General features: G+C 37.3%; 1 protein-coding gene across 2 annotated transcripts in view; it reads left to right on the plus strand.

Moving 5' to 3' along the window:
- LOC123677728 overlaps positions 1 to 18,279 on the plus strand; it is an 81,787-nt gene extending 63,508 nt beyond the window's left edge. For both annotated transcript variants that reach the window (XM_045614418.1, XM_045614417.1), the window contains exons 4-5: positions 7,061 to 7,194; positions 17,672 to 18,279. In XM_045614418.1, coding sequence (XP_045470374.1) covers positions 7,061 to 7,194; positions 17,672 to 18,013 — 476 coding nt within the window. In that variant the 3' untranslated portion in view covers positions 18,014 to 18,279. The remainder of the gene's footprint in view (positions 1 to 7,060; positions 7,195 to 17,671) is intronic.
- The last annotated feature ends 6,864 nt before the right edge of the window (positions 18,280 to 25,143 follow it).

The raw sequence follows: 25,143 nt of genomic DNA on the forward strand, positions 1-25,143 counted from the left end.
TACGTAAAAAAGCTCTATCATCAATATTAGCGGAGATATATATAACTTTTTTTCGATATCGCCATTTTTCCAATTTTCGCTTATAACTGGAAAACAAAAGAATGTGGCCAAAAATGAGTAGTACTCTTGTTAGTTTCTCAGAAAAAGAGAATATTCAATTCTTATTGAAAGGTTCACTGCTAGATTCCATCAATGAATGATTAATTTTACTCCTCTTGTGTTTTAAACTCAAGAAGTTGAAAGACTCAAGAGTTTTCTCGGCAACCACTCTGATGCAAATTATACGATGAGAATTACTGATTTTAGAGAAAACTTATTAGTGAAATTCTATTTAATTACACTAAGGTTAACAATTAATTACATCCACTCCAATATTCACATAATTAAAATCTGCGGAAGTTATCCCTTCGATATGAAATTTTTATTGACTTCAGGTATATCCACTGGAAAGAAACTAATCAGAATGAATTCATTAAAAATATCGATAAGCATGTTCCTTGAGCGAAGTCAAGGATGTCATTTTAGGGAGTTGTATGGTTAATTATCACCTCCCAAAATAATACTGACTTGATCCTGAGATAAATTTCAGAATTAACAAATTCATATTTATAATTTATATTTATATCTCCTTGAGAATATGATTTTACAAGACTTCAATTTTTGATTCGGTTAATTTTTTCAGATTAAAATCAATTTTCTTCAATATTGGGATGAATCCAACAGAATTCAAAAGAATGCTGATCTTTTGAACCCTTTTTCAGGGCCTCTCTCAAAAGAGAGTCTATTTAGAATAAATTACGTCAAGAAATTGAGCTGTTTGTCGAACATCAAAGGGCCTATTCAAAAAAGTGTGTTGATTGTTCGGAAAATCAGTGGAAAAGAATTACACGTTACATTTGTGATGATCAAGTGCCTAAGTGTAGCATCTGCTGTACATTTATTTTCTTCATTGGAACGTTCCATTTATATATTAATTTGATTATTTTGTGATCATATTCCATAAATAATAAGTCAACGAATTTCTTTGTATGATTACCATAAAAAAATAGCAGGTATTTTAGTTGAGGGAAACATTTTTACTCAAATCATTTTGTATTGACAAAAATGTCCTCCTTCAATTAATAAACAATATCAAAATCAACATTTAGTGATTCAATTCAATTCAATTCAATTCTTTATTGATCCCTAAGACACAGAATAATGTATAGGACAAGTCAACATCAGGAAAAAAAATAGCATAGTTACAAACTTTGAGATGCAAAATTTGACATTACAAGAAACAATATAAAGGATTAAATCAATGAGTCAGAAAGAAACTCCTGAGTGCTGTAAAAGCATTTATCAGCTAATATACATCTGATCTTTTTTTTGAAAGTTTTGATATCTAGCGATTTCAGCTCGTTCGGAAGATGATTGTAAAACTTGATTCCTGCAAAAGTAGGGGAGGTCTCATATTTGCTTGTGTTATGTCGTGGTATGCAGACGATGCTACTATGTCTTGTCTGATATTCGTGAAAGTCAGAACATTTCATAAGGTTATTGATGTTACATTTTACATGCAGGAGACAGTTCAAGATGTAAAGAGATGGAAATGTCAGTATTCCAAAATTCTTAAATGTCGGTCTACAGGACTCTTGAGGACGCAGATTGAAAATTAATCTTATGATCTTCTTCTGGGCAATGAAAACTCGGTCGCTACCAGAAGACCCTCCCCATAAAACTATATTATAACAGAGGTGACAGTTTACCATACCGTAGTATATATTTATTAATGCATCCAAGGGTAGTGAGTGTTTTAGACGATGAATGGCGTAAAAAGACCGGTTCAATTTTTTTGCTAGATGTTCAATATGGAAATTCCATCTCAGAAACTCGTCTACATACAACCCAAGGAATCTGATGCATTCGAGAGATCTCAGAGCTCCCCCCTGAGTACTGAGAACCAACGGCGAAACTGATGACGAATCCCGTAAGCGAAATCGGATCACTTGAGTCTTATCCACATTCATGATGAGTGAATTAGTTCTGCACCACCTATTGAAGAGATGGATCACCATCTCACATTTAGATATTAATTCGATTAGGCTATTAGCCTTGATAGCAAAAGAGGTGTCATCCGCGAAGAGAATCAGAATGCACTCTACAAGATATTCAACAAGATATTCAGGCAAGTCATTCATGAATAGAATAAAAATAAGTGGCCCAAGAATTGATCCCTGAGGGACACCAAGATTGTTCTCATACTCGGTAGAAACGTGTTCCCCTACATGGACATATATGGAACGATTAGAGAGGTAGCTCAGAATCCAATCCAGCCTCTAAAACCTATTTGGTATAATTTATCAGCGATGAATTTATGTTGAAGACAGTCGAACGCACGTGAAAGATCAAAAAAGATCCCCGCGACATGAGCACCCCCATCCAGACTACCGTACACAAATTCTACGAATTCAGTGCATGCCGTCTGGGTGGACCTACCAACTCTAAAGCCATGTTGTCTCCCAGACAGCACTGCAAATCTAGACAGGAATTCACTCATACGATGGTGCATTATTCTTTCAAAAACTTTCGATAATTGACTCAAAATGGATATAGGTCGATAGTTAGCAATGTTGTCCTCGGCGTTTTTCTTGTGTACAGGAATGACCTTGGCCTGCTTCAGTATAGATGGGAATATTCCAGCCGACACAGACGAATTTATAAGATGTGCCACATGTTCCGAGATGGAATGCTCCACTGATTTGAGAATTCTCGCCGAGATATAATCTAGCCCTGGGCTTTTGCTGTTCTTGAGACTTCTTATAATTGACAGTACCTCATCCGCTGTCACCGGAAAGAAATAAAAGCTACAGTTGAGCAATTTCTGAGTGGTACAATTTTTCGAGATATCGTTCCCGTAGAAGTCAAGAATGGACTGTTTATTAACTTCTGTGAAATATTTTCCAAATGCTTCTGCCAGAAGCTTTGGGCACGAAACGCGTTCTCCATTCTGAATGATGGATAAAGATTTGATTTTTCCACTATCTCTTCCAAGCTCATGACCAACCATATGCCAAACAGTTTTGTTTAAATTCTCGGATGTGAGAATGATGTTTTTGTAAAAATTCGATTTAGTTCTTCTTATTAACTGGGAATATTCGGATTTTGCAGTTTTGTAGACTTCTCTCGAATCTGATGTTCTCAAATTTTTAGTGAGCCAGTGAAGGTTTTTCAGGCGCTCCCTGGCCTCCAGAACATCGAGATTTATCCATGTGGGTCTCTTACAAACTGAATAATGATTCCTCCTTAAAGGACAAGCTAAGTCAATAAGCGTTTTAAGTATATAAACAAAATGTTCAAACTTAGTGTCAATCGATTGGTGACCATATATGATCCCAAAATCTGCCTGCCCAACAAGCAAAGAAAGGTACTCTAGGTTGTCCGGCGAGACACATCTGGAGACCCTGGCACAGTCATTATCAAGGTCGAACCCGCTTTGTGAGCAATAGTCAAGAATCACAGCTCTGTGGTCACTGATAAACGATTCCCTGACATCTACACAGACATTTCCCTGTAAAGAATTATTAACAATGTAGTCCACCTTAGTGGACGATGTATTACCCCATTTATCAGTAAATACCCTTGTGGGCTCAAGAGATTCTACATTTAAATTAAAGCTTAAAAACAAATCTTTCAAGAGCTTCTTCCTGGTATCATCAACAAGATAATCTACATTCAGATCGCCACAAAGAAAGATAACATCAGAGATAGTAGCACAGTAATTTAGAACATACTCTATAGTTTTCAGAAATAAATGGTAGTCACCTGAAGGTGGTCTATATACACTGAGCACAATGAAGAGGAGCTCACCAGATCTTATCTTGATTCCGCACACTTCGCAATGCATTTCGATGGAGAATCTGTCCACATTTAGGGGTAGCATCTGGAGACTGGATCGTACAAACAAAGAACTTCCACCATGCTCTCGATTGGGCCTGCAGTAATGGGCAGCAATTCGATATCCAACCGGAGCCATAAAACCTATCCTCTCACTCGAACACCAATGCTCCACTAAACTCACACAATCCGGCCGAATAGAATCAACAAAGACCTCAAGACGAGCCACTTTATTAGCAATGCTTTGGGCATTTATTTGGATGATCTTCAGATTTGTACTAACACTAAGGCCAGATTTAACATTGTTTTTCGTAAATTTTAACTGCTGTTTGGTTGGATCGACGAAAAAATTGTTCACCATGATACCCTCCGGCCAAAAGGATGGTGCCATAATCTGTGTTAGGAATTCAGCTGGAAATGATAGCTTGAATGATGCATAAATTTCGGGCTGTTTAGAATTCAATTTTTCACACGACAGATCAGGAATACCATTATTGAAAAATTTTATCAAGTCCTCAACTGTCGTTGAGGGACTCAGCCGGGAGACATGAATATGGGACAATCTCCTCTTCGGAACACCTACAAGTGCACTCGAATTCAAGGAGCCAATAATTGGTTTGTTCAATTTTTTTGATGTTCGATCTTTCAGTTCTGTTTTAGCAGCAGTTCTCTCCTTACTTTTTATTTTAGAATTAGATTTCCTTCCATAATTGACGATCTTCCAATCTCCTGCACCAGAAGAAGCCTGAGTTGACTCCAGTCCCCCATCGACGTGTACGACCGGCATTGGTCCGGCCGATACAGGAACGTAAGAAGTTACCCGCTCTGTAGGTTGGATCATTGGAGATACTCGGTCTATAGAATCTTTTCTCGAGTCATCGGTTGACTCAGGAACGTCAGAAGTTTCCCGTGCTGTAGGTGGGATCACTGGAGATACTCGGTCTATAGAATAATCCGTACGGTGTTCATTCGAATCGTTGACGGTATTCCCTTCAGATGTTTCATTTACCAGATAATTGTTTTTATATTCCTTTAATATGTGGATTTCCTCGATAAGATCGTTTATTTGTTTATTTTGAGAAATAATCAAACTTTTCAACTCAACAATTTCGGAATACAAGGGAGAAACTATTCTTTCCAAAGCCTCCAGAACAGCATTCTCAATCGGATTTTTTGCTTTCCCAATTTCCTCCCGGTCATCAGTGAAGGAAGAACTCGAATTACTTGGCAGTGAACATTTTTCACAGATCCAACTTCCACCAGATCCATTTTCACGCATTTCATTGAATACTTCGATAGAAATATTCACACATTTGATATGAAAACTATTTTCACATTTCTGGCACAAAATTGTATCGTCATATCGATCAATTTTATTTAAACAACGGAAGCAACTTATACCACGTACTCGCGACATCTTCGCTTCTAATTCGATGATCTGCTTAATAAACCATAAATGAAAAAATACGTCTTTATTCAGAAAAGCAGGATTAAAATATGTTTGGCAATCATGACATACAGGGCGAAGTCTAGCATGCTATGCAAATCAACCCCATACGTATAATTTTTTCTATCTTTTGGTTATTTCATAGTAATGACTCTTTGCCCTAGACTGACGCCCTAGAGATGGCATCGTGCGTTGTACATCCCTCGGAAGATCGAATCATTGGGATGAAACCCAACCGTTCTTCGGCAAAGTCCATTATGAATTTGAAAGAGTAAAAGGCAATGAACACTGAATACCTTACTGATGATTCCATTAGTGCTTCCGGAACTAACGCTGTGTCCTACGTGAGCGAATTAATGCGAGCGATTAGAGCGACGCGACCAAACGCGATATATCAAACCTTGGAATATAATAGCGCTGTCCTACGTGCAGTCGTATCGGTCGTAAAACTGTTTCGCGCTCTGTCGGCGATCAAATTATTTGATATTTCCAAGTGGAATTCGCGCGAACTTCAGTAGTTCTTGATGATGACCGCTCTACAATGAATGATTTAAACGAAGTTTTAATACTGGCTGCTAGAAATTCCAGTATACTCTGGGACAAGACTGATAAAAGATATCATAATCGACTGTTGGTGGATAGAGAATGGAGTAGAATTGCCGATGAACTGGGTGAAACAAGTAAGATTGACGAATTAACTATAGTGTTATATACACTGAGAGAAGTGTTTATTTGATATTATCGAAAATACATTATAGTTAATGAATCATTTATTGGATCTATGGTCAAACAAATATTAGTTTCATGGAAATAAATAATTTATTTGAAATTCCACCAATAATCATCATTTATTATTCCACTTCATTTATTTACGCATAACTTATATTAATGATGCTGAAGAAATATCCATTTGAAGGAAATAAATATAGTTGAGGTTAATATATCAATGAGTAATAATAAATAAATCTTATTTATATGTAATATGTATCCATGCAGATTGAAAAAAATATTTCAATTCAGTAAAGGTTAACGTATTTCTTAGATTTTTTTTTACTGTTTCTATATAGTCAAATGTTGTAGGAAGCAATCTACGATAACTGTGGAAGTCCTAAATTGTTTATATAAGTGGTGAAACTCTCCAAAATTCATTCGTTCCAAAAAAATTTTATTTGTTGGATTTCTCTATCTTCCCATTTTTCTGCGTCTTACAATTAGCATTTTCAAAGCCACATTTTCACATATGAATAATTTACGTTTTCTTGACCACCTCATTATAACTGTTTCTCTACAAGCGTATGACAACGGACTGATCTTCCGCAATGCACAATCCCAACCCTACTATATTTATGTCGCGTCGTGTCGCGTTTGTAGATTTCAACGTAGGACAAAAAAAGTCGCGCTGCTCACTTCGCTCGCGTAGTACATAAAATTGGCGTCGCTCGCGTCGTAACATTAGTCGCTCACGTAGGACATAGGGTAATACATTGCAATATTCAGAGAGAGGGAGCAACTTCGAAATACGAAAACGCCTCGCCAATATAGATTGAACACTTTCAGCATTTTTTCTTTGTTATTCGTATAAATTGAATTTGATAATTACAGAATATTATTTCGATCATGATATTTTTTCCACATATATAACAGCTGATGCCGTTTTCGAATTCCTTCATTCAAATTGATCCCCCAAAAAACTTATGTTATGTCTGATCGAAAATAAACTCTATATTTTTTTTTCAGTAATTCCGAGGAACAACCCCACAATAGAAGGCATGAAAGATAGATACGTAGTTGGAGACTATCTGGAGGGCTCCTGCACATCAGGTTTGGGAGATCCCAAGCCGATCATTTCTTGGTACCTGAACAATAAACCAGTAAGTCAAAAATTGATTGTGAGTTTTATGTTCACTTCTAATGATTCTGGGTTATCCATGTCGTGGTTCGGATTTCACAGACTGTTTCAATGACATAATATGTCAAACAGAACTGTCATCTGAACGTCATGTTTAGTTCAATGTTAGCCATTTAACAATATGAATCGTTTATCAACTGCTGAACTTGTGAGAATTGTGAAAACTTACTATAACAGTTATTTGCTTTACTAGGCGGCAAAGTAGTATATTGACTGCTGCGGTTGATAGTTCATATTCAAGCAGTTAATCTACTTTGCTGCCGAGTTGAACAATAGTAATTTACGTAACAAGTCCGGAAAATAGGGTTTTTTTGGACGAATAGACAAAATTCGGAAGTCTGTGAGTCCAAAAAAAAACATTTTCGGGCGTGTTGCGTACAATATTTTTTCGGCAACCATGTAAAATAACACTATCGCTGCTGCTTTCCATATTTTATTGCGATTGCGATAAAAAAACATGCAAATTTTTGACAACTAATTTCATATGAACTGTCAGCCGTTATCTCGGTTTCTATGGATTCTATGATTTTTTTCCGGCCTAGTCCGGGAAGTACGTACTTTCCGGACTAGGCCGGGAAATGCTACTTTCTCAGAGAAAAAGCGTCCGGGAAGTGAGCACTTCCCGGACGGTTGCCGAAAAAAAATAGTTCCTCCGATTTTTTATAATGATATATGTAGCATATTGTTTTTGCAAATTATAACAATTCTCACAATCTTTCTATTTTTCCTGTAGTGATAAACTGAAACGAAATTTGATAGAAATGTCAATTGTTGGAATGGTTAGTTACTATGAATATTTCCCTCCTGTCAAAAATGCTATGTATCTGGAGAACAATTATCGAAAATTACAGCGATAATTGCATTGTAGGAAGCGAAACTGCACTGCGATAATTGTTCTGTTCATAGATGCATAGTTTCTATGCATCTTACACAGTTCGAATCTATGGCAATTCCATTCTACATCAGTTTGACAAGTGATGTAACAGTTTATTCGGGAAATATTCCCCCGAATTGCACTCGTGCATCAAAATGACCTGATAATTTCGCATTCCAGCGTGTTTTCCTTGAAAAACTGCATTCGGTCATTTTCATTTTTGGAGAAAGAGCCCTCCACCTTCGGTGTCGGGCTCTTTCTCCAAAAATGAAAATGAACTCATGCAGTTTTTATGACAACACGCTGTCATGCAAAATTATCGGTAATTTTGATGCACTTGTGCAATTACTTACGAAAATGTATATGTCCATAATAATTATAATTTGATAACTTATGGAATATTTGACAGTTTTTTTGACAAAATCGGATAAATTCATATTATGGACATTGATAGCGAGTCAGAAGTACTTACTCTTCTAGAAGTGAACAAAAGATCTGCATGGTCGCAGTTCCCGGAAGGCTTACCGAAATAAACGACCCCAGTTCAAATGATAATAATGAAAATACTCTTTTAGAAATAAGGGAGATGGCAGAAAATATTGATTGTCAGAAAACGCCGAATGTTTTATTACTATTGAGAATGATCACTTTGCTGCCTAGACAGAAAAAGTAATACTTTGATTGATATCTGTCTGCAAAATCAATATTTGCTGTCAATCTGAGGAAAATTGTCATTCTGTAGTGAGTACCTTCGTGCATTACATTCATATTATGATCGACATAACCGTCCAACATACTTTTCACTCGGTAGCTATGTAAACAAGAAATATGTCGAATATGTGGTAGTGAAAATCCTCTTGTTATGAGACCAATACATCCACAAAAAGTCTTTATATTTTGTGCAATTTGGCGTGGTTGAGTGATTGGCCTATACTTTTTACAGTTTTACTGTACAGTTTATCAGTGTTCAACGAATAACGAGAGTTGTAATATTGAGAATATTCCATGGAAAATGCCTGGACAATTTCCCAGTTTGACCGGGCAAAAATAGTAGCCTTACATCAAGAAGCTTTGTCGAACCACCAGATTGCATAAAGTTTCCACAGACTTCAAAAAGGCAGCGTTGCCCGGAGACTGCTGCCTGGTCGACCCAGAGTAACATCTACAAGGGAAGAACATTATATCGCAAATTTCACTAGAAGGAATCGAATGTTATTTGTAACAGCCTTTCGAAGTCATTTTTTGAGGACCTCTAGACAGGTAATCTCAACCAGTACCATAAAAGGACGGTTGCATTCCTCAAATTCAAGGGCAAGTAGACCTTTAAGGTTGTAGACTACTTTGCGCTGAAACTGCAATTCCGCTAGATGGAGCTACCCGAAAATTTTTGGTAGATTTGTACCTGGCACACCCATTCAAGTTGAAGAACCGCCTGTTTGGTATTTATTGCCCCTAATAAAATCTCAACTCTCGATGAAGCCCAGCAAAGAGTAAATTTGTGTTTCTGTAAACTTTAGAAATTCAGTTCAGTTAAGATACAGTGGCGTATCCTAGGGGAGGGATAAGGGGGATATATACCCCCCAGAAGGAATATCCATTATATGTAACAACCTTATATATCACAATCTTATTATGAGTAAGCAAAATTCTTTGGAAAACTTCTTCAAAAGAAGGAAAATTTGTTATATTTGTTTAGTTATATATTACTAAATAATATAATTACTGTAAATATTGTGAATACAGAAATGACAATGAACCACTGTCATGGACGTATATCGAATATGGATAATAGAAAAAAATATATGATTATCTCTGAGTGTATGATTTCACAGAGAAAATCATAAATAGTGCATATTGAGATTTCTAGAATGAAAAATTCGAGAAGCTTTTGAGTTCTCATTTTATGCGCCTTTGGAGACCACAAAAGTGGGTATAGGAATATAAGACATGTGATTTATTAGGTTATTGTTGTCGGTTTGTTTATTTGGATGAGAATTTCTGATATTTTACTGAAATTCAAAATGATTATTTGACATTTGACCAGTGACGGCTCGTGCCCTCGAGATGTGGGTCGGCCACACTCCGTAAAATTACGAACATATATATCAAATTTATTAAAATTCATTAGTTCCAAAAAATGAAGTGATGAAATGTTTTTAAACCTTATTTCAATTTGACTTATAATTAAATCCAGAATTTCACAAAAAAGCCGTTTCATTGAGGAATTATCCGTGAGCTGAATTTCGGAATCTATTTTACGTTTTCGACGTCTAGCACTCGGTGGCATTACTTCTGGGAGTTTTTCTACTTCTGAATATAAGCGAATGAAATACTCATCTTCTGTGCGAAATTTTTTCAGAGTCAATAATAAAGAAGTGATTCTGGCGTTGCAATAAGTTATATCTGATAACTTATGCTGGATTATAGAAAAAACGGGATCTGTGTATGTAAAAATCAAATTAAAAGAGTGGAGAATGAACAAAAATTCGAAATCATTCAACATTTTCTTCAGACCGGTAGCTTCACGTATTGTAATATCATCCCATTCATCTAAATTGTCGCTGATATGATGAAAAACTTCAATTAATTCTTCTCTCTTATCGAATATTGTTTTTACAGCGCGAGATTTGAAATTCCAACGAGTTTCCGAGCTAGAGGGTAATCTTTTTTTGCAAATTTCCTCTAGAATATTAGTGCGTTTACTTGATTTAGTGAAAAACGACGAAAATCCTGAAAGATTCGAAAAAAACACGCGACACTCATTGATTTTCTTGGTCGAATCTTGTAACACTAAATTCAATTTATGTGCATAACAGTGCGTGAATAGTGCTTGAGGAGCAATTGTTTTTATTCGCGCTTGTAACCCATTAATTTCCCCCGCCATCACAGCTGCCCCGTCATATGTTTGACCTACTAATTTAGTCGCTAAATTGAAATCTTTAAAATTGTCCAACAAGGTATTGAAAATATCATTCGAAAAAAACCCCAGGAGACATTAGTGAGTGAGTGTCGAGTGAGATTAGTCGACAGAGTAAGACGTGTCAGCAGTGAGTAGTGATTTCCCAGCCCACTGGTGAGTTATTTTTTGTGATTGTGTATGTTGTAATTTCAGTGTACTGTGTTGTTCAAGTGTGATTGTTGTAAAGCAAACAGGCCCATTGAAAAACGCTCTTAGGAGCGGGTTCGATCAGAACCCTGATCTATTCCACCGTCTCTAACGCGAGTGAGACAGTCATGGATGCGACGACGAGTAATTCCCCGGTCAAGCCGACAGCAGATCAAGTAGAGACAATTTTGGACTACTTTGCTTCCGACGAAAAAATTTTGAGAACATTATTTATCAGATTAGGCGAAAAATTAGGTATCCCAACGGGTGAAACTCCCGAAAGGAGGTCAAGGAAATCGAAAAGGCAGAAAACACTCCCAAAATCTAATGAGAATTCCCCAATTCAGACAAAAAACAGGTTTGAAATCCTTTCAGACCTTGAAGTCAACGAAAAACTTGATGACGTCTCCATGGTCTCAGACGATGAAGACTCTCAAATTGACCACGCCCCCAACAGCGAAACCGGTAAAGATGGCAGCACATCAGCAACCCCCACCCAGAGGAACACCCAAAACAACCACGCCCCCAAAGGTTCGTCATTCAGAGGCCAAAAAGAAGAGAACAATACGACTTCAATAAGAAACCGATTTTCAATCCTCGAGGATAAAGAAATGGAAGTAATCCAACCAGAGACTCAAACCGAAAATCGTTCCCCCCGTAACCCCCGACTGAATAAAATAGAATTTCCGCCAATGCCAAGGAAATCAGTGCCCCTCACCGAAGCACTAAAACCAATCCCAACCAAAGCCCCCCCAAGAATTCCTCCAATCAAGGTGAGGAACTCTAATTCATTCCCGTCAATTGAAAAGATGGCAGACGAACGTCAAATAAAAATAAAATTTGCAAAAAAGACCAATCAAGGGTTGCAAATTTTCCCTGAGACTGCTGACGACCATCGAAAACTGACCTCAGGTCTGAAAGAACACGATCAGGAGTATTTTTCCTATACATTGCCTGATGACAAGCTACTCCGCGTTGTGATTCGCGGCATTCCCGGACATGAAACCGAGAAATCGATCAAAGAAAAATTAGAGAAACGGGGCTTCGAAGTTTTCGAAACAACCCAACTATACAGGAGAGTGGAAGGCGGGAAACACTATTTCCCATTGATGTTGGTGAAACTTCCCCGCACCGAAGCCAGTAAAGAAATTTTCAACCTGTCCCATCTAGGTTTCTTCAAAATCCAAGTAGAATCCCAAAGAACAAGGCAAACATTCAAACAATGTTTCAGATGCCAAAGCTTTGGCCACACTCAGTCTACATGTCACTTGAAACCAAGATGCGTGAAATGTAGCGAGGAACACTGGTCATTCGAATGTCCGAAACCAAAAACTACTCCTGCCGTGTGCGCCAACTGCCGCCTACCCCACCCAGCCAATTATCGAGGCTGCAAGAACTACCCGGGCAACTCAAAGAAGCCCAAAACTCAGGAAAGGAAGTTCAACTCTAACAAAGTTGTAGAGGGCGTGTCCTACAGTTCCAAAGTGGCCCCGAAAAAGACTGAAAACAAGATCATAACCAAAGAACCAAACATGACGGAGATGCTGGCCCAAGTCACATCTTTATTAACCAAGATTGCCAGTAGCCTCAATAAATATGAAGCCGCACTCTCTAAAAGTGCTTGCGTGGAATTCAAATTCCATCGTGAACAGGCTCCCGGAGTTCAGGGACTACGTTGCAGAAGAAAAATTTGACGTCGTTCTCTTATGCGAAACGTTCCTGAAGCCAGCCAACACATTGTCGGTCCCTAACTACCACATCTACCGAAGTGACCGCCTCACAGGAAGAAACGGTGGAGTCGCTGTCCTAGTGAAGAAAAATATCCATCACGAACGGATTCCCAATTTCAACATTGTAAATCTAGAGCACGCAGCAGTGAACATCCTGATGTCCGACAACAGGCCCATCACAATTATAGCCGCCTACAACTCTCCGAGTAAACCCCTCCTTGCTTCTGATTTGAGCCAGATATTCCCCTCATCTGACAGAATAATCCTTGGTGGTGATCTTAACGCTAAAAACCGTCTATGGAACTCGAGGACCACGACGACACGAGGCAGAACTCTTGCCGCGCATGCAGCCTCCAACAACTACTCGGTTGTTGGTCCGGATCAACCAACGCACTACGGGACAGGGAGACCCGATGTGCTGGACGTTTTTCTCCTCAATAATATAGAATACTCTTCCACAGTACATACGCAGACAGTCCTGAGTTCAGATCACAACCCGATAATTCTAGAGCTGGAAGACTGGCACGACATCCCAGTTCAACACTCGGAGAAGCAAATAAATTGGAGAAAGTTCACTGACCTGCTCAAGAACACCCAACCCCTAGAAGAGCCCAAGACCGTGATGGAAATTAACAGTGCCACAAGAAGACTGACAGTGGACATTCAAGCAGCCATTTCTGAAGCGACAAAAATAAAAATCAAAAACTCCCCGGATAAGAACAGCTTACCTCCGGAAATCAAACAGCTGATTCAACTCAAGAACAGAGCTCTGAGAAAAGCCCAACGAACTCTGGACCCAAGGGACAAGAGGGAAGCTAATCGTTTGACCAACAAAGTCAAATATGAGATCCAGAAGTTCAAAAATGATAGTTGGCAGGAATTTCTGGAAACAATCAATGAAGACTGCAACGATAGCAACGCCCACTACAAACCCATGTGGAACCTGAACAAGAGGCTCAAAAACAAGACAAATAGATCTCCACCATTACATGGACCAGGCCGTATTGTTCATACAGACCATGAAAAAGTTGATGTCTTCGCAGACAGACTTCAATTACAGTTCTCCCCAAACCGCAGCCCCGACGACGACATTGACTTTGAGGAATCAATTGAAAGAAAGGCAAGAAGAATCATCCGCCAACAATCCGACGCAACGATCCGTTCAACCAACGCAGAGGAAGTTCTTGAAGAGATAAAGTATCTCAAGAAAAGAAGCTCTCCTGGCGAAGACGGTATCACAAATTCTCATTTGAAAAACTGCCCCATAGAATTTACTAAGAATATCGTTAATTTAATAAACGGCATTTTACGCCTTCAGCACTTCCCTGAAGCATGGAAGAATGCAATAGTAATTCTAATACCTAAACAAGGTGAAGACCCTTTATTTCCTCAAAGTCACCGTCCTATTAGTCTCCTCTGCACCATGGGGAAACTCACTGAACGTATTGTGCTTAGAAGACTCGAAGAAGAACTTCAAAGCAACAATACCATCCCTGATGAACAATACGGCTTCAGAGCAGAACACTCGACTGAACAGCAAGTACTTAGACTAACGGAAAACGTGATCAATAACATAAATATGAGACACATCAGTGCGGCCGCATTTTTCGACATATCCAAGGCGTTCGATAAAGTGTGGCACCAAGGTCTGATTGTCAAAATGAACCAAGCTGGCACTACCCTAGCAGTCACAAGACTTATTAACAGCTACCTCAAATCCCGGACATTTCAAGTCAAAATTGGCTCTTGCAGATCAGCTAAAACCCCAATAACAGCGGGGGTTCCCCAAGGAGGTGTTCTCTCGCCGAAGTTGTATAATATTTATTCATCGGATATTCCAAAGGTTTTCGGAAATGCGAAAATCTTCACCTATGCTGACGATACCGCTGTGCTTGCCCACTCCAGAAATTTGAATCTGGGAAGAAGATACCTCCAATCAGCGACTGATTCAATTCTGGAGTGGATGGAGAAATGGAAAATCAAAGTAAATCCAAAGAAAACGCAAGCAATCGTTTTCAGCAGAAAAGCCGCTCTACCGAGCGATCAACTCGAAATAAATGGTGAAGAAATCCCTTGGAGTAACAAAGTTAAATACCTTGGTGTGATCTTTGACCGTAAGCTTACGTGGAAGGATCACATCGAAGAAATCAAAAGAAAAACTACGCTGAAAAATATACAACTACATCCTCTGATGGCGAGAAAGAGCACACTCAGCCTTGACAACAAGTTGAGGTTGTACAAAATGGTAATCGTCCCGTCGATACTATACTGCTCCACTGCTTGGGGGCAAGCTGCCAAATGTCATAAATCAAAACTTGAAGTAATTCAAAGCAAAACCCTCAGAAAAATTACAGACGCCCCTTGGTTCATCCGGAATAATGACATCAGAAAAGATCTAAAAATTGACACAGTTTCTAAACAAATAAGACGACGTAACAAGAAACTTTTGGAAAAATTCGAGTCCCACACCAACCCCACTTTGGCACAGGCCTTAAATTACGACCCAGAGGAGTCATCAAAAATAAAGCGGCCAAAATTAGCGCTAAACGAAGAGGGAGATCATAGTTAATTCCACCACTGAAGGCGAAAAAATAAAGTAGTAACGCCCACAAAACTCCCCCCATCCTATGGGGAATACACCAAGCCCAAGGATAAAAGTGTTTCAAACACTAATCCAAGAAGAAACCAAAGATCCTTGTGTGTCGAAAAAACCCCAAAATCGTTCGGATATTTTACCTTCTCGAACGAAGCGGAAAATTACTGACATCTGACAAAAATATTTAACATCCGTTGTTTCGTCTATTTCCCAAGAAAAGCACGATAAAATTTTCTTAATCAAGAATTGCCTATTTTCAGGGTTAAATTTAAATAGTAAATATTGTAGATAGAGTTTCGGGAATAGGGAGTTTTTCAAAAGAATTTTTTTTTTTTGAGAATTTTTTGTCAGATTTCTGAAATATTAATAATTTTCCATATTTCGGCAAAAATCCAGATACCTTTTTTTCATCTTAATTTCTTTATGACTTTTGAAATTTTCTTTATGATACTAAGCGCTCAAAATGTACTTCTCCAGACATCATTACGAATAAAATCAGCTAGCATAGGTATATATTTTAGGAACAGTATCGTTTCTAATTCTAACAATGATTTCATAACAAGTTTTCTACCTTTCCCTATTCTTCAGTGCAATATTGTCATAAACTAGTAATGTACACAATTTTAGCCAATCAGAGAAACCCTACCCTCGTAAATCATAAAAGTGTCATTCATCTCGAGCCATAAAATACAGTCCAAGATTCTATTGGCGTTCATGTTGCAAAAAGGCGTAAACCTTTGGGAGGCGTTCCAAAAAGCATAATTCCATATGAAAAACATCTACAATTAGAGCAAATCAAGCAATTTTAAAAAAATTTTTGCACCAATTCAAAACACATAATATCACTGAACATTTGTGGATGAGTTACTTGAAATGAGAAGTCTCTCTGAAGCTGAATAGTCATTTAAAGAAAGTGTTCAATTTCAAAGTTCGATTTGCGGAATACTATCGATTTTTTTTTTGGAAATCGAGACGGGATCTTCAAGTTCACTATATCACGTCATTGTTCACTCAAAAAATGAAATGAATCCGACCTGTACTTTGGAATTGGAATGCACTGAAATTAGCACTGAAATAGCAGTGGTATGAACAAGGTATTGAACACCCTTAAGAGTTCCAGGTTCCAGGGCTATCACTTTGACTTAGAGCTACCCGTCGGCAATGGTCAGAAGACCACTAAGACTGGGTTTTACCACAATGGCGCAACATACTTTTTTCGGACAAGTTACGATTCGGTTTACAAAGTGATAGTCGACGAGAAAGGGTTTGTAGTGGTCCAGATAGACTAGAGTGACTCAATTTCGCATGGGAGTTGAGCCCTTTCATGGCGGATCAATAATGTGTTGGGGGTGTAATGTTCGTTGGCCGTACCCGTCTTATTATCGTTGAACGAACAATGACTGTAACCATCTACGTAGAAAACATCATTTTTTTTCTCTGCGCAACAAATTTGGGAATAACTTCATTTATCAAGATAATAACGCTCCACCACACGGTACACGAAAGGTTCAAAACATTCTTCAATAGAGCAATATCCAGAGAATGAACTGGCCCGCAAACTCACCAGATATGAATCCAATTGAGCACTTTGGGATTACTTAGGTTGAGCAATATCCAATCGCCAAAACCCACCTTCAACTTTTCAGGAATTGAATTTAGCCCTTCAGCGAGAATGGACGAAATTCCTGAAAATTTCATTAATGACTTGATTCGTGGGATGCCTAGGCGTATTGGGCAGTTGATTGAAAGAAGAGGTGGTAATACGGACTATTGAATTTGGATAAAGTTGTGGAATAAATCTATCAATCAGGAATAAATAATCGATAAATTTAGATTTTTTCTCATTATTCCTATTTTGTCTCATCCTGCAAAAAGCAGAGAGTAACAAACGAAGATTTTCTATCAAATATATTGCAGTTGAAGTAGAGGAAAACATTCAATTCCATCAATAGATTGTTTATTCTTTGAGAAATCTAGGGGGGTCAAGACATTTGACGATGTGTGTATATTGAAATAAACATCTGATCGTTATTCTAATTTAATTTTTCATTCAGGTTTGCTTTCGGAACAACAAAATGAATAATCCTCTAGTTTCTTATGGATATCAAAAATGAATCACTCTTTTAATTCCAGGTGGAAAAAAATTTCATCCGAGAATTGACCCAGCGTCCAACTCCATACTACCAAAAAGATGGCGAAGTGAAGCTCGAAAGCACAACTGTACAACTTCGCCTGCCGCTAGACAAGAAGATCATTGGAAATAAAACTATAACATACCTCGAGTTGGCTTGCTTACAATCATCAGACATGACTGCTGCTGCAGCTTCTCTATTCCGAAACACAACCAAGATTATCGCCCTAACTGAGGAACCCTTGATAAACAACCAGAAGCTGTACGGATTCTTCGGGGCATCTTCTCGAATTCAGAATTCCAGTCTATTGATGTTCATAGTGATGTTATGTTTCATCTATTGATGGAATTGGGATTATGTGCAAAGAGGTGGAGTTTAATCAAAAGTTTGTACAGTTACGTGAGTGAAAGTTCAAAGCGTTATGAAGAAGAATGTGATATGAATGGTTTTCTAAACTTTTCTTCGTTATCGAAGGTTTAATGATATAAGATTTAAATGGATATATCAGTGATAAAGTCAAATTAAAATATCGTTAAAATTCATTATGGTAATATAGGATAAGTTATTTCATTGTTTTACGTTGGGATCAGTAAATTATTCGTTCCAAAAGGTATTTTTATTTTTTTCTGGTAATACCTAAACATTCCAGCTATACAATTTAAATTTAGGAGCTTTTATATTCAAATAAAAATGAGTAACTTCGGAGTACTTCCATTTTGACAAATGTGAACCTTCTGGTTCAGACTTCATTCTGAAAATTATACGAAATGATTCCTCTCACCTACAACAGATTCCTAGATTCAAGAAAATATAAATATTATTGTCAAAAAAAGTTATCCATGCAGAACATAAACATCAAATTTGGTCCGAAATGTATAAATTTTTAACGAATTTGAATAATACTTCGAAAAGAACTGAAGAAGACTGCCTTCTGATATTTCAGGCACAATCAAAAGCAATTCATTTTTAATAGGAACTCACAGGATGACTGCAAAAGTCTTACATACATAGGTAAGTTTAGATTCTTTTTTCAGATTTTCCAATAGAAATCTTTTCAGAATGTAATACATGATGATTATGCCAAGTAAGGAGCGAATGCATTAATAGTTATTTATAATACAAGTGCAGAAGGCATTGATATTCTTCCACGAGTTCAAAATTCAAAAACGAGCCACGAAGTGGCGAGTTTTGGAATGAACGAGTGGTAGAATGAGCCTTCTGTACGAGTATTATACATTATTTTCTCTAATTCATTGCATTTTCATTGAAATTAATGAAATATTTCCATAAATATAATTTAGTGATTTTTGCATTGAAAAATGTTGGTTGGCAGAACTGATTTCTTTAAGGCAATGTGATGAATTGACAGATAAAGCCGTAGCGGAAAGTTCCGAGTGCCAACATAGAATAATAAAATATAACCATGAAAACTGTGCGCTTCTGATATATTCTCGCACGATTTTGTTCTACAAGATGTGGAAGAATGAACGGAATAACCACAGAATTAGAGAAATAAATTTCCCGTATTTCAGTATCCTAATGAGTTCATTACAGTACTAGAAATAGTGCTGTAATGAACTCATTGCAGTTTTCAGTTATATTTTACGTTTTATGGTGTTCTTCACCGACTTCCAATGCTATCTAATTTCTGCACACGTCAATTGTCAATATAATATAATTTGGATATAGTGAAATGATTTGCAACATTTTTCGCAATTTCTCTTAATTCTGGTGGTGTTGAATCGATTTCGTCAGACATAATTCACGAATTCATTGCGTGTTTATATGATATATCATTTCAAAATTCGAAACGTACGATTCAAATTCAAATTCCGTAATCCTTTTATAATCTTTGAAAGGTTAAAAAAGATTTCGGTCTGATCACTATCAGAAGAGACAATGACGAATCCAACCTCTCCTACAGAAATCAAAGAATTGATCAGGAAACTGGAAAAAAGGAAAGCGCCAGGAAAAGATAAAATCACAAACACCATGCTGAAGAATTCGCCCAAAAAAGGGATAGCTGCAGTAACTAACATTGCAAACGCAGTAATGAGAACATATAACTTTCCAAACCAATAGAAAACAGCCGAAGTGATTGTATTCAATAAACTTGGGGAGAATAGAAAATTCCCGCAAAACTGCAGGCCGATTAGTCTTTTATCAGCCCTAGGAAAGATAATAGAAAGAGTAGTTGCTAAGAGACTCGAAGAAGAAACCGAAAATCTGAATATTCTACCAACAGAACAATTCGGATTCAGAGATAAACATTCAACTGAACAACAACTTCTCCGACTAACAGAGTATATCACCCAAGGCTTTCAAAACAAACAAGCTACTAGGCTGCTACTACTAAATGTAACAAGAGCATTTGACAGAGTATGGCAGGAAGGACTAGCCTATAAGATGAGAACAGTCGAATACTCAATTAAGATGTGCTGAATCATCAGAAATTTTTTGAGGGATATAAATTTCTACGTTAATTAGAAGATGAAAAATGAACGCTAAGACACTTAGGAGCAGGAGTCCCACAAGGCTCAGTATTAGGACCTCTCCTGTATAATATATACATCCATGATATACCAAGGAATCCGAGAAATTTGCTTACCCTTTATGCGGATGACACAGGAATAGCAGTCAAACACAGAAGAGCAAATATCCTACACCAAAGATTACAAGAAGCAGCAGATGAAATAACCAAATGGTGCATTAAATGGAAAATTTGAAATGAATGGACAGAAAAGCCAAGCTATACTACTACAAAAGAGAAGATTACAAATGGAGGAAAAATTATAAATTGACGGCAACGAAGTTGAATGGCAAAAAGAAGCAAAATACCTAGGTGTGATCATGGATACGGGACTAACGTGAAAACAACATGTTAAGTATGCGGTGGATAAAAGCAACAAAGCGATGAGCCGTCTATACCCAATCATCGGAAGAAGAAGCCGAATGGACATAAACACCAAACTCAGGATAATTAAAGCTGTTGCCAGACCCCAACTCACGTAAGGCTCAGTGGCTTGGGGATACGCGGCAAAGAACCACATCAAGAGAATTCAATCAACGGAAGATAAATATCTAAGATGGGCAATGGATGCCCCTTGGTTTGTTAGAAACATCCAAATCCACAGAGACCTAAAATGGGACAATATAACTGACTTCATGAAGAAAAAAGCCGAAAGAATATTCGAAAAATTTATAGAACATCCCAACGAAGAATTGAGAAGATTAATTGATTACCCTTAGACCCTGCCGAAGATGCAAGAAGAATGAATACCTACCGCAAAAGACCCAGGGATCAATTGCGAAACGATGACCTAAATATATAGGAAACTCAAGAAAATACATCAAATTGAAGCAACAATCCGAATAAAAATGACTCCCGAATAACTCAGCACAATAGTGTGCAAGTAGAAATTTATCCGACCAAGAGATAAATGGTTTATAGGCTTTATGCCCGAAACCTAAGAAGCAGCAGGTTAGGTTTAGTAAGTATTCTCGCTCTTGATCAGCCAGAACCCTCACACTTGTTCCTTTGGATAAGGTTCGTCTGTAAATGGATTCCCCCTGCTTTAAAAAAACAATTGAATTACTCAATACGATGTTGAAACAATGTGGCAATCGATACTTTGGAAAACGCCTGAATTGCCTAGAATCAAAGAAGCAAGGATGTCCAAATCAAAATTCACGGTAATGTTGATCTTTTTTTTCGACATTAACGGTATCGTGATAATTAAATGGGTTCCAGAGGGTCTGACTGTCCATCATACTTACTATTCGTCAGTTTTGGCAATACTCCGAGAACGAGTTCATAAGAAACGGCCTGAGTTGTGGAAGAACAACTCGTGGATTTTGCACCAGGACAACGCACCTGCCCATTAGTGCCGCCGCCAGTACCGGCAAACCGGATATTTTGCCGGGGCGCCAAATTTTAGGGGCGCAGTCAGTTAATAAAACAAGACATATTTCGTGACACCAAATTTTTTCTTATTGAAAATACCACCTTTTGTAGTAAAATAATAAAATTACCAAGAGCCATTTTTTTTTCAAATCAATAGGTGCTCTCAACTAGAGTTATGGAAATACCAACAGTTACTAAAATGCACCTTCAAGAAGTACGTCGTCTTTTTTTCTATAGACTTATAGAGCTTCGTACTTTCAAACAATTCAGGACTTTTTTTGATGAAATCGGCAAAATGTCCTTTGATAAATTTGACAAGGTGATTTTAAGTTAAAAATACTATTTCGAATTAAATTGAAAAAATGCCTTGAGGGAAATAATAGAGGCTCCTTTGAAGAAAGTTCAGATAAATAAGGCAAAGCAGGGCGGCGAAATTTTATTTTGCCGGGGCGTCAAAATGTCTGGCGGCGGCCCTGCTGCCTATAACGAGCTATATGTGAAGCAGTATTTGCGACTGTTTTTTGTTTCCGAAGATAAAATCTGCTTTGAAAGGGACCCGATTTGAGTCGATGGAAGCGGTAAACCAAAAAATGACAGAGCTCCTGAAGGCCCTCACCAAAGAAGACTTTCAGCACTGCTTCTCGATCAATGGAAAAAACGTATGGAAAGGTGTGTGGCGAGGAAAGAGGAGTATATTGAAGGGGGGCATTCGAATGTAGAATAATTTAAATAAAAAAACCCTTTTTCGTAACTAGTCTCGTTATTCAATAGCCAGACCTCGTAATAGCAGGTAACAAAAAAGGAAGAGGAAAAATCAGGCAGACGATAATTGGTTGCTGCTTCATAAAGTCGATCCATATAAATTGGAAGCGATTTATTAAATTCCGGAGACATCGTCACTCTGCCTTTTACGAAATGGAAAATTGAGCAACCCAGTTTCACAATATGAAGTCAAAACTAACTAGATGATAACGGACGCACCTAATGAACTATTCCCCGAACATCGTCCAAGTGGAACATAATTAAGCCAACGGAGGTGTTTAACTGACGAATCTGATACATCCCTTGTTTGCCTCTGGTTTGTTTCAGAACTAGTCGATTGAATTGATTATATTACGCTTTGACATTACAAACATATACAGGGGTCCCGAACTCTTAGCTTTATTGAAATCCAAATTGACTGCATTGATGAATCATTGAATAGTTGTTCATATTGGTCGAAAATTCTCCTTACCTATTCAAATTATGTTTGAAGTAATCATATCTCATTTAAATTAATTTGAAGATTAATTGATAAGAGTAGTTTTTCCTACACGATTTCGTGCCAACATAAGAAAGAAAGTTTATTCAGAAATTATTACAAACTCTTATAAATTTTAAAATAAAACAACATACTTTCAATATAAAATTGGAATGTGAATTTTGTGAGAGGAGTGATGAATGCCTGCAAGAAATGGAATGTTAAGTAAATAAGATTATCAAATATCATTTATTTTATCATGACTTACTGTTTTTCCAAAACAACCTGTTAGCTTCCAGCGCGGTGAAAAAGTTCGTGGTGTCAAATAACAGTCTAGAGATCGTATTAGATTGATTGCTCCTTTTGACAACTTACCAATTCATTCCAATTCCATATATATACACGGTGTTTCACGAATAAACGTCCTATATGGTACAGTAGAAAGAAATCCATTATTTTTCCAATAGAAGTTACAGTTGTTTGTTTTCCGCGTTATATAAATCCAGTTACAGTTTTTCTTCGATAAAAATGAAAATGTAAATAATATTTTTGATCCCGATATTGTAATAGCCAATCACACGCAATTTTGGTTTCGTTGATTCCGGTAATTTCGATGTCGAAGATAGTTAACGCTTTGAAGGCCAATTGTCGAAAATATCGTTAAAATCATGAACATTGTTTATCCGACCGTAATGTAGGTACTGTTTGATTACCTGAGAGTTGAAGATTGCACAAAAAATTGTTCATTTTCATAAGGTAAGTCTCAACAAGAAGCTTGATGTAACATAAAGAAATATACTTTTCTCAGTCCAGATCTGCGCTATCGATAAGTCACTATAGAGGCGAATATTGGCCATTGCCTTAAACTCGTATCTTGAAATTTCCATAGAATTCTATAAAGTAATTCAATGGATCGATTTATTATTATTCATTATTAATATTCGGAGATTCACAGGTTCGTGTTTATTGTGAATTGAACCCGATATTCAATTGTATATAAAATAATGATAAGGAGTATTAATAATAAAGTTTATTTGCTCTCAACACAACCTAATATAATATTCTAATAATTATTGCAAATAAACACGATGAACAGAGGCTCACTAGAGGTTCGCCTGTTATGATAATGATAAGGAGTATTGCCAGTAGCCTTGTTTTATAGCGTATTTCATTTAGTTTTGAGGATAAGTTCGCATTTTGAAAATTAGATGTACCTACAGGTTTTGCAAGTCACTTGAAGTAAATACTGGACTTCACTGAGATTTTCATGAAAATCCATAGAGGCGTACAAAATTAATGCCGATTAAAAGTTCAAGATAAAATATATGAAACAGCCTCTAACATGCCAATTGAAAAGTCCCTGATCTATCATAGTAAAATTTTTTTTGGCAAAATTCGATTTTTATTATTTAACAAGGCATGATGAATAATAAAATCAGATATAGCGATTATAACGATCTTGCAACTTTTCGATACCCTTATTGTAGTACAATTTGTCTATCGCTTAAAAATAGACCTTAGTTTCGCCGATTACTTCTTGATTGTGGCTAAATTTCTTTTCAGCGAGCATTTTTTCGAATTCTGAGAACAAGAAAAAGTCGCTGGGGACCAGATCTTGCGAATACGGTCGATGCAGAAGCACAATTCATGCAATTTTGCCATAGTTTTCATTGATTTGTGACAAGGCGCATTGTCTTGATGAAACAGCACCTTTTTTTCTCCAAATAGGGACGTTTTTTAACGATTTCATCTTTCAAACGATCCAATAACGCTATATAATAATCGCTGTTGATGGTCTGGCCCTTTTGGAGGTAATCAATGAATATTATTCCTTCCGCATTCCAGAATACTGATGCCATAACCTTGCCAGCTGACTGTTGTGTTTTTCCTTTGTATTCGGTTCATCGTGTGCAGTCCACTCAGCAGACTCCGGAGTGAAATGATGAAGCCATGTTTCGTCCATTGTCACATATCGACGCAAAAATTCAAGTTTAGTGCAATTTAACAGCTCCGAACACTGCACAGAATCATTAACACGTTGTTGGTTTTGATCTATTGTGAGCTCGTGCGGCACTCATTTTGCATACAGCTTTCTCATGTACAAATATTCGTAAATTATATGATGTACACGTTCAGATGATATCTTCACAATGTCTGCTATCTCGATCAACCTCACTTTACGGTCATTCAAAATTATTTTATGAACTTTTTTGATTTTTTCGTCGGTGATAGCCTCTTTTGGACGTTTACTGCGTTCGCCGTCTTCGGTGCTCATTTCACCATGTTTAAACTTAGCATACCAATCAATGATGGTTGATTTTCCTGGTGC

The sequence above is a fragment of the Harmonia axyridis genome, chromosome 4, assembly GCF_914767665.1.
Source record: "Harmonia axyridis chromosome 4, icHarAxyr1.1, whole genome shotgun sequence".
Classification (NCBI taxonomy): domain Eukaryota; kingdom Metazoa; phylum Arthropoda; class Insecta; order Coleoptera; family Coccinellidae; genus Harmonia; species Harmonia axyridis.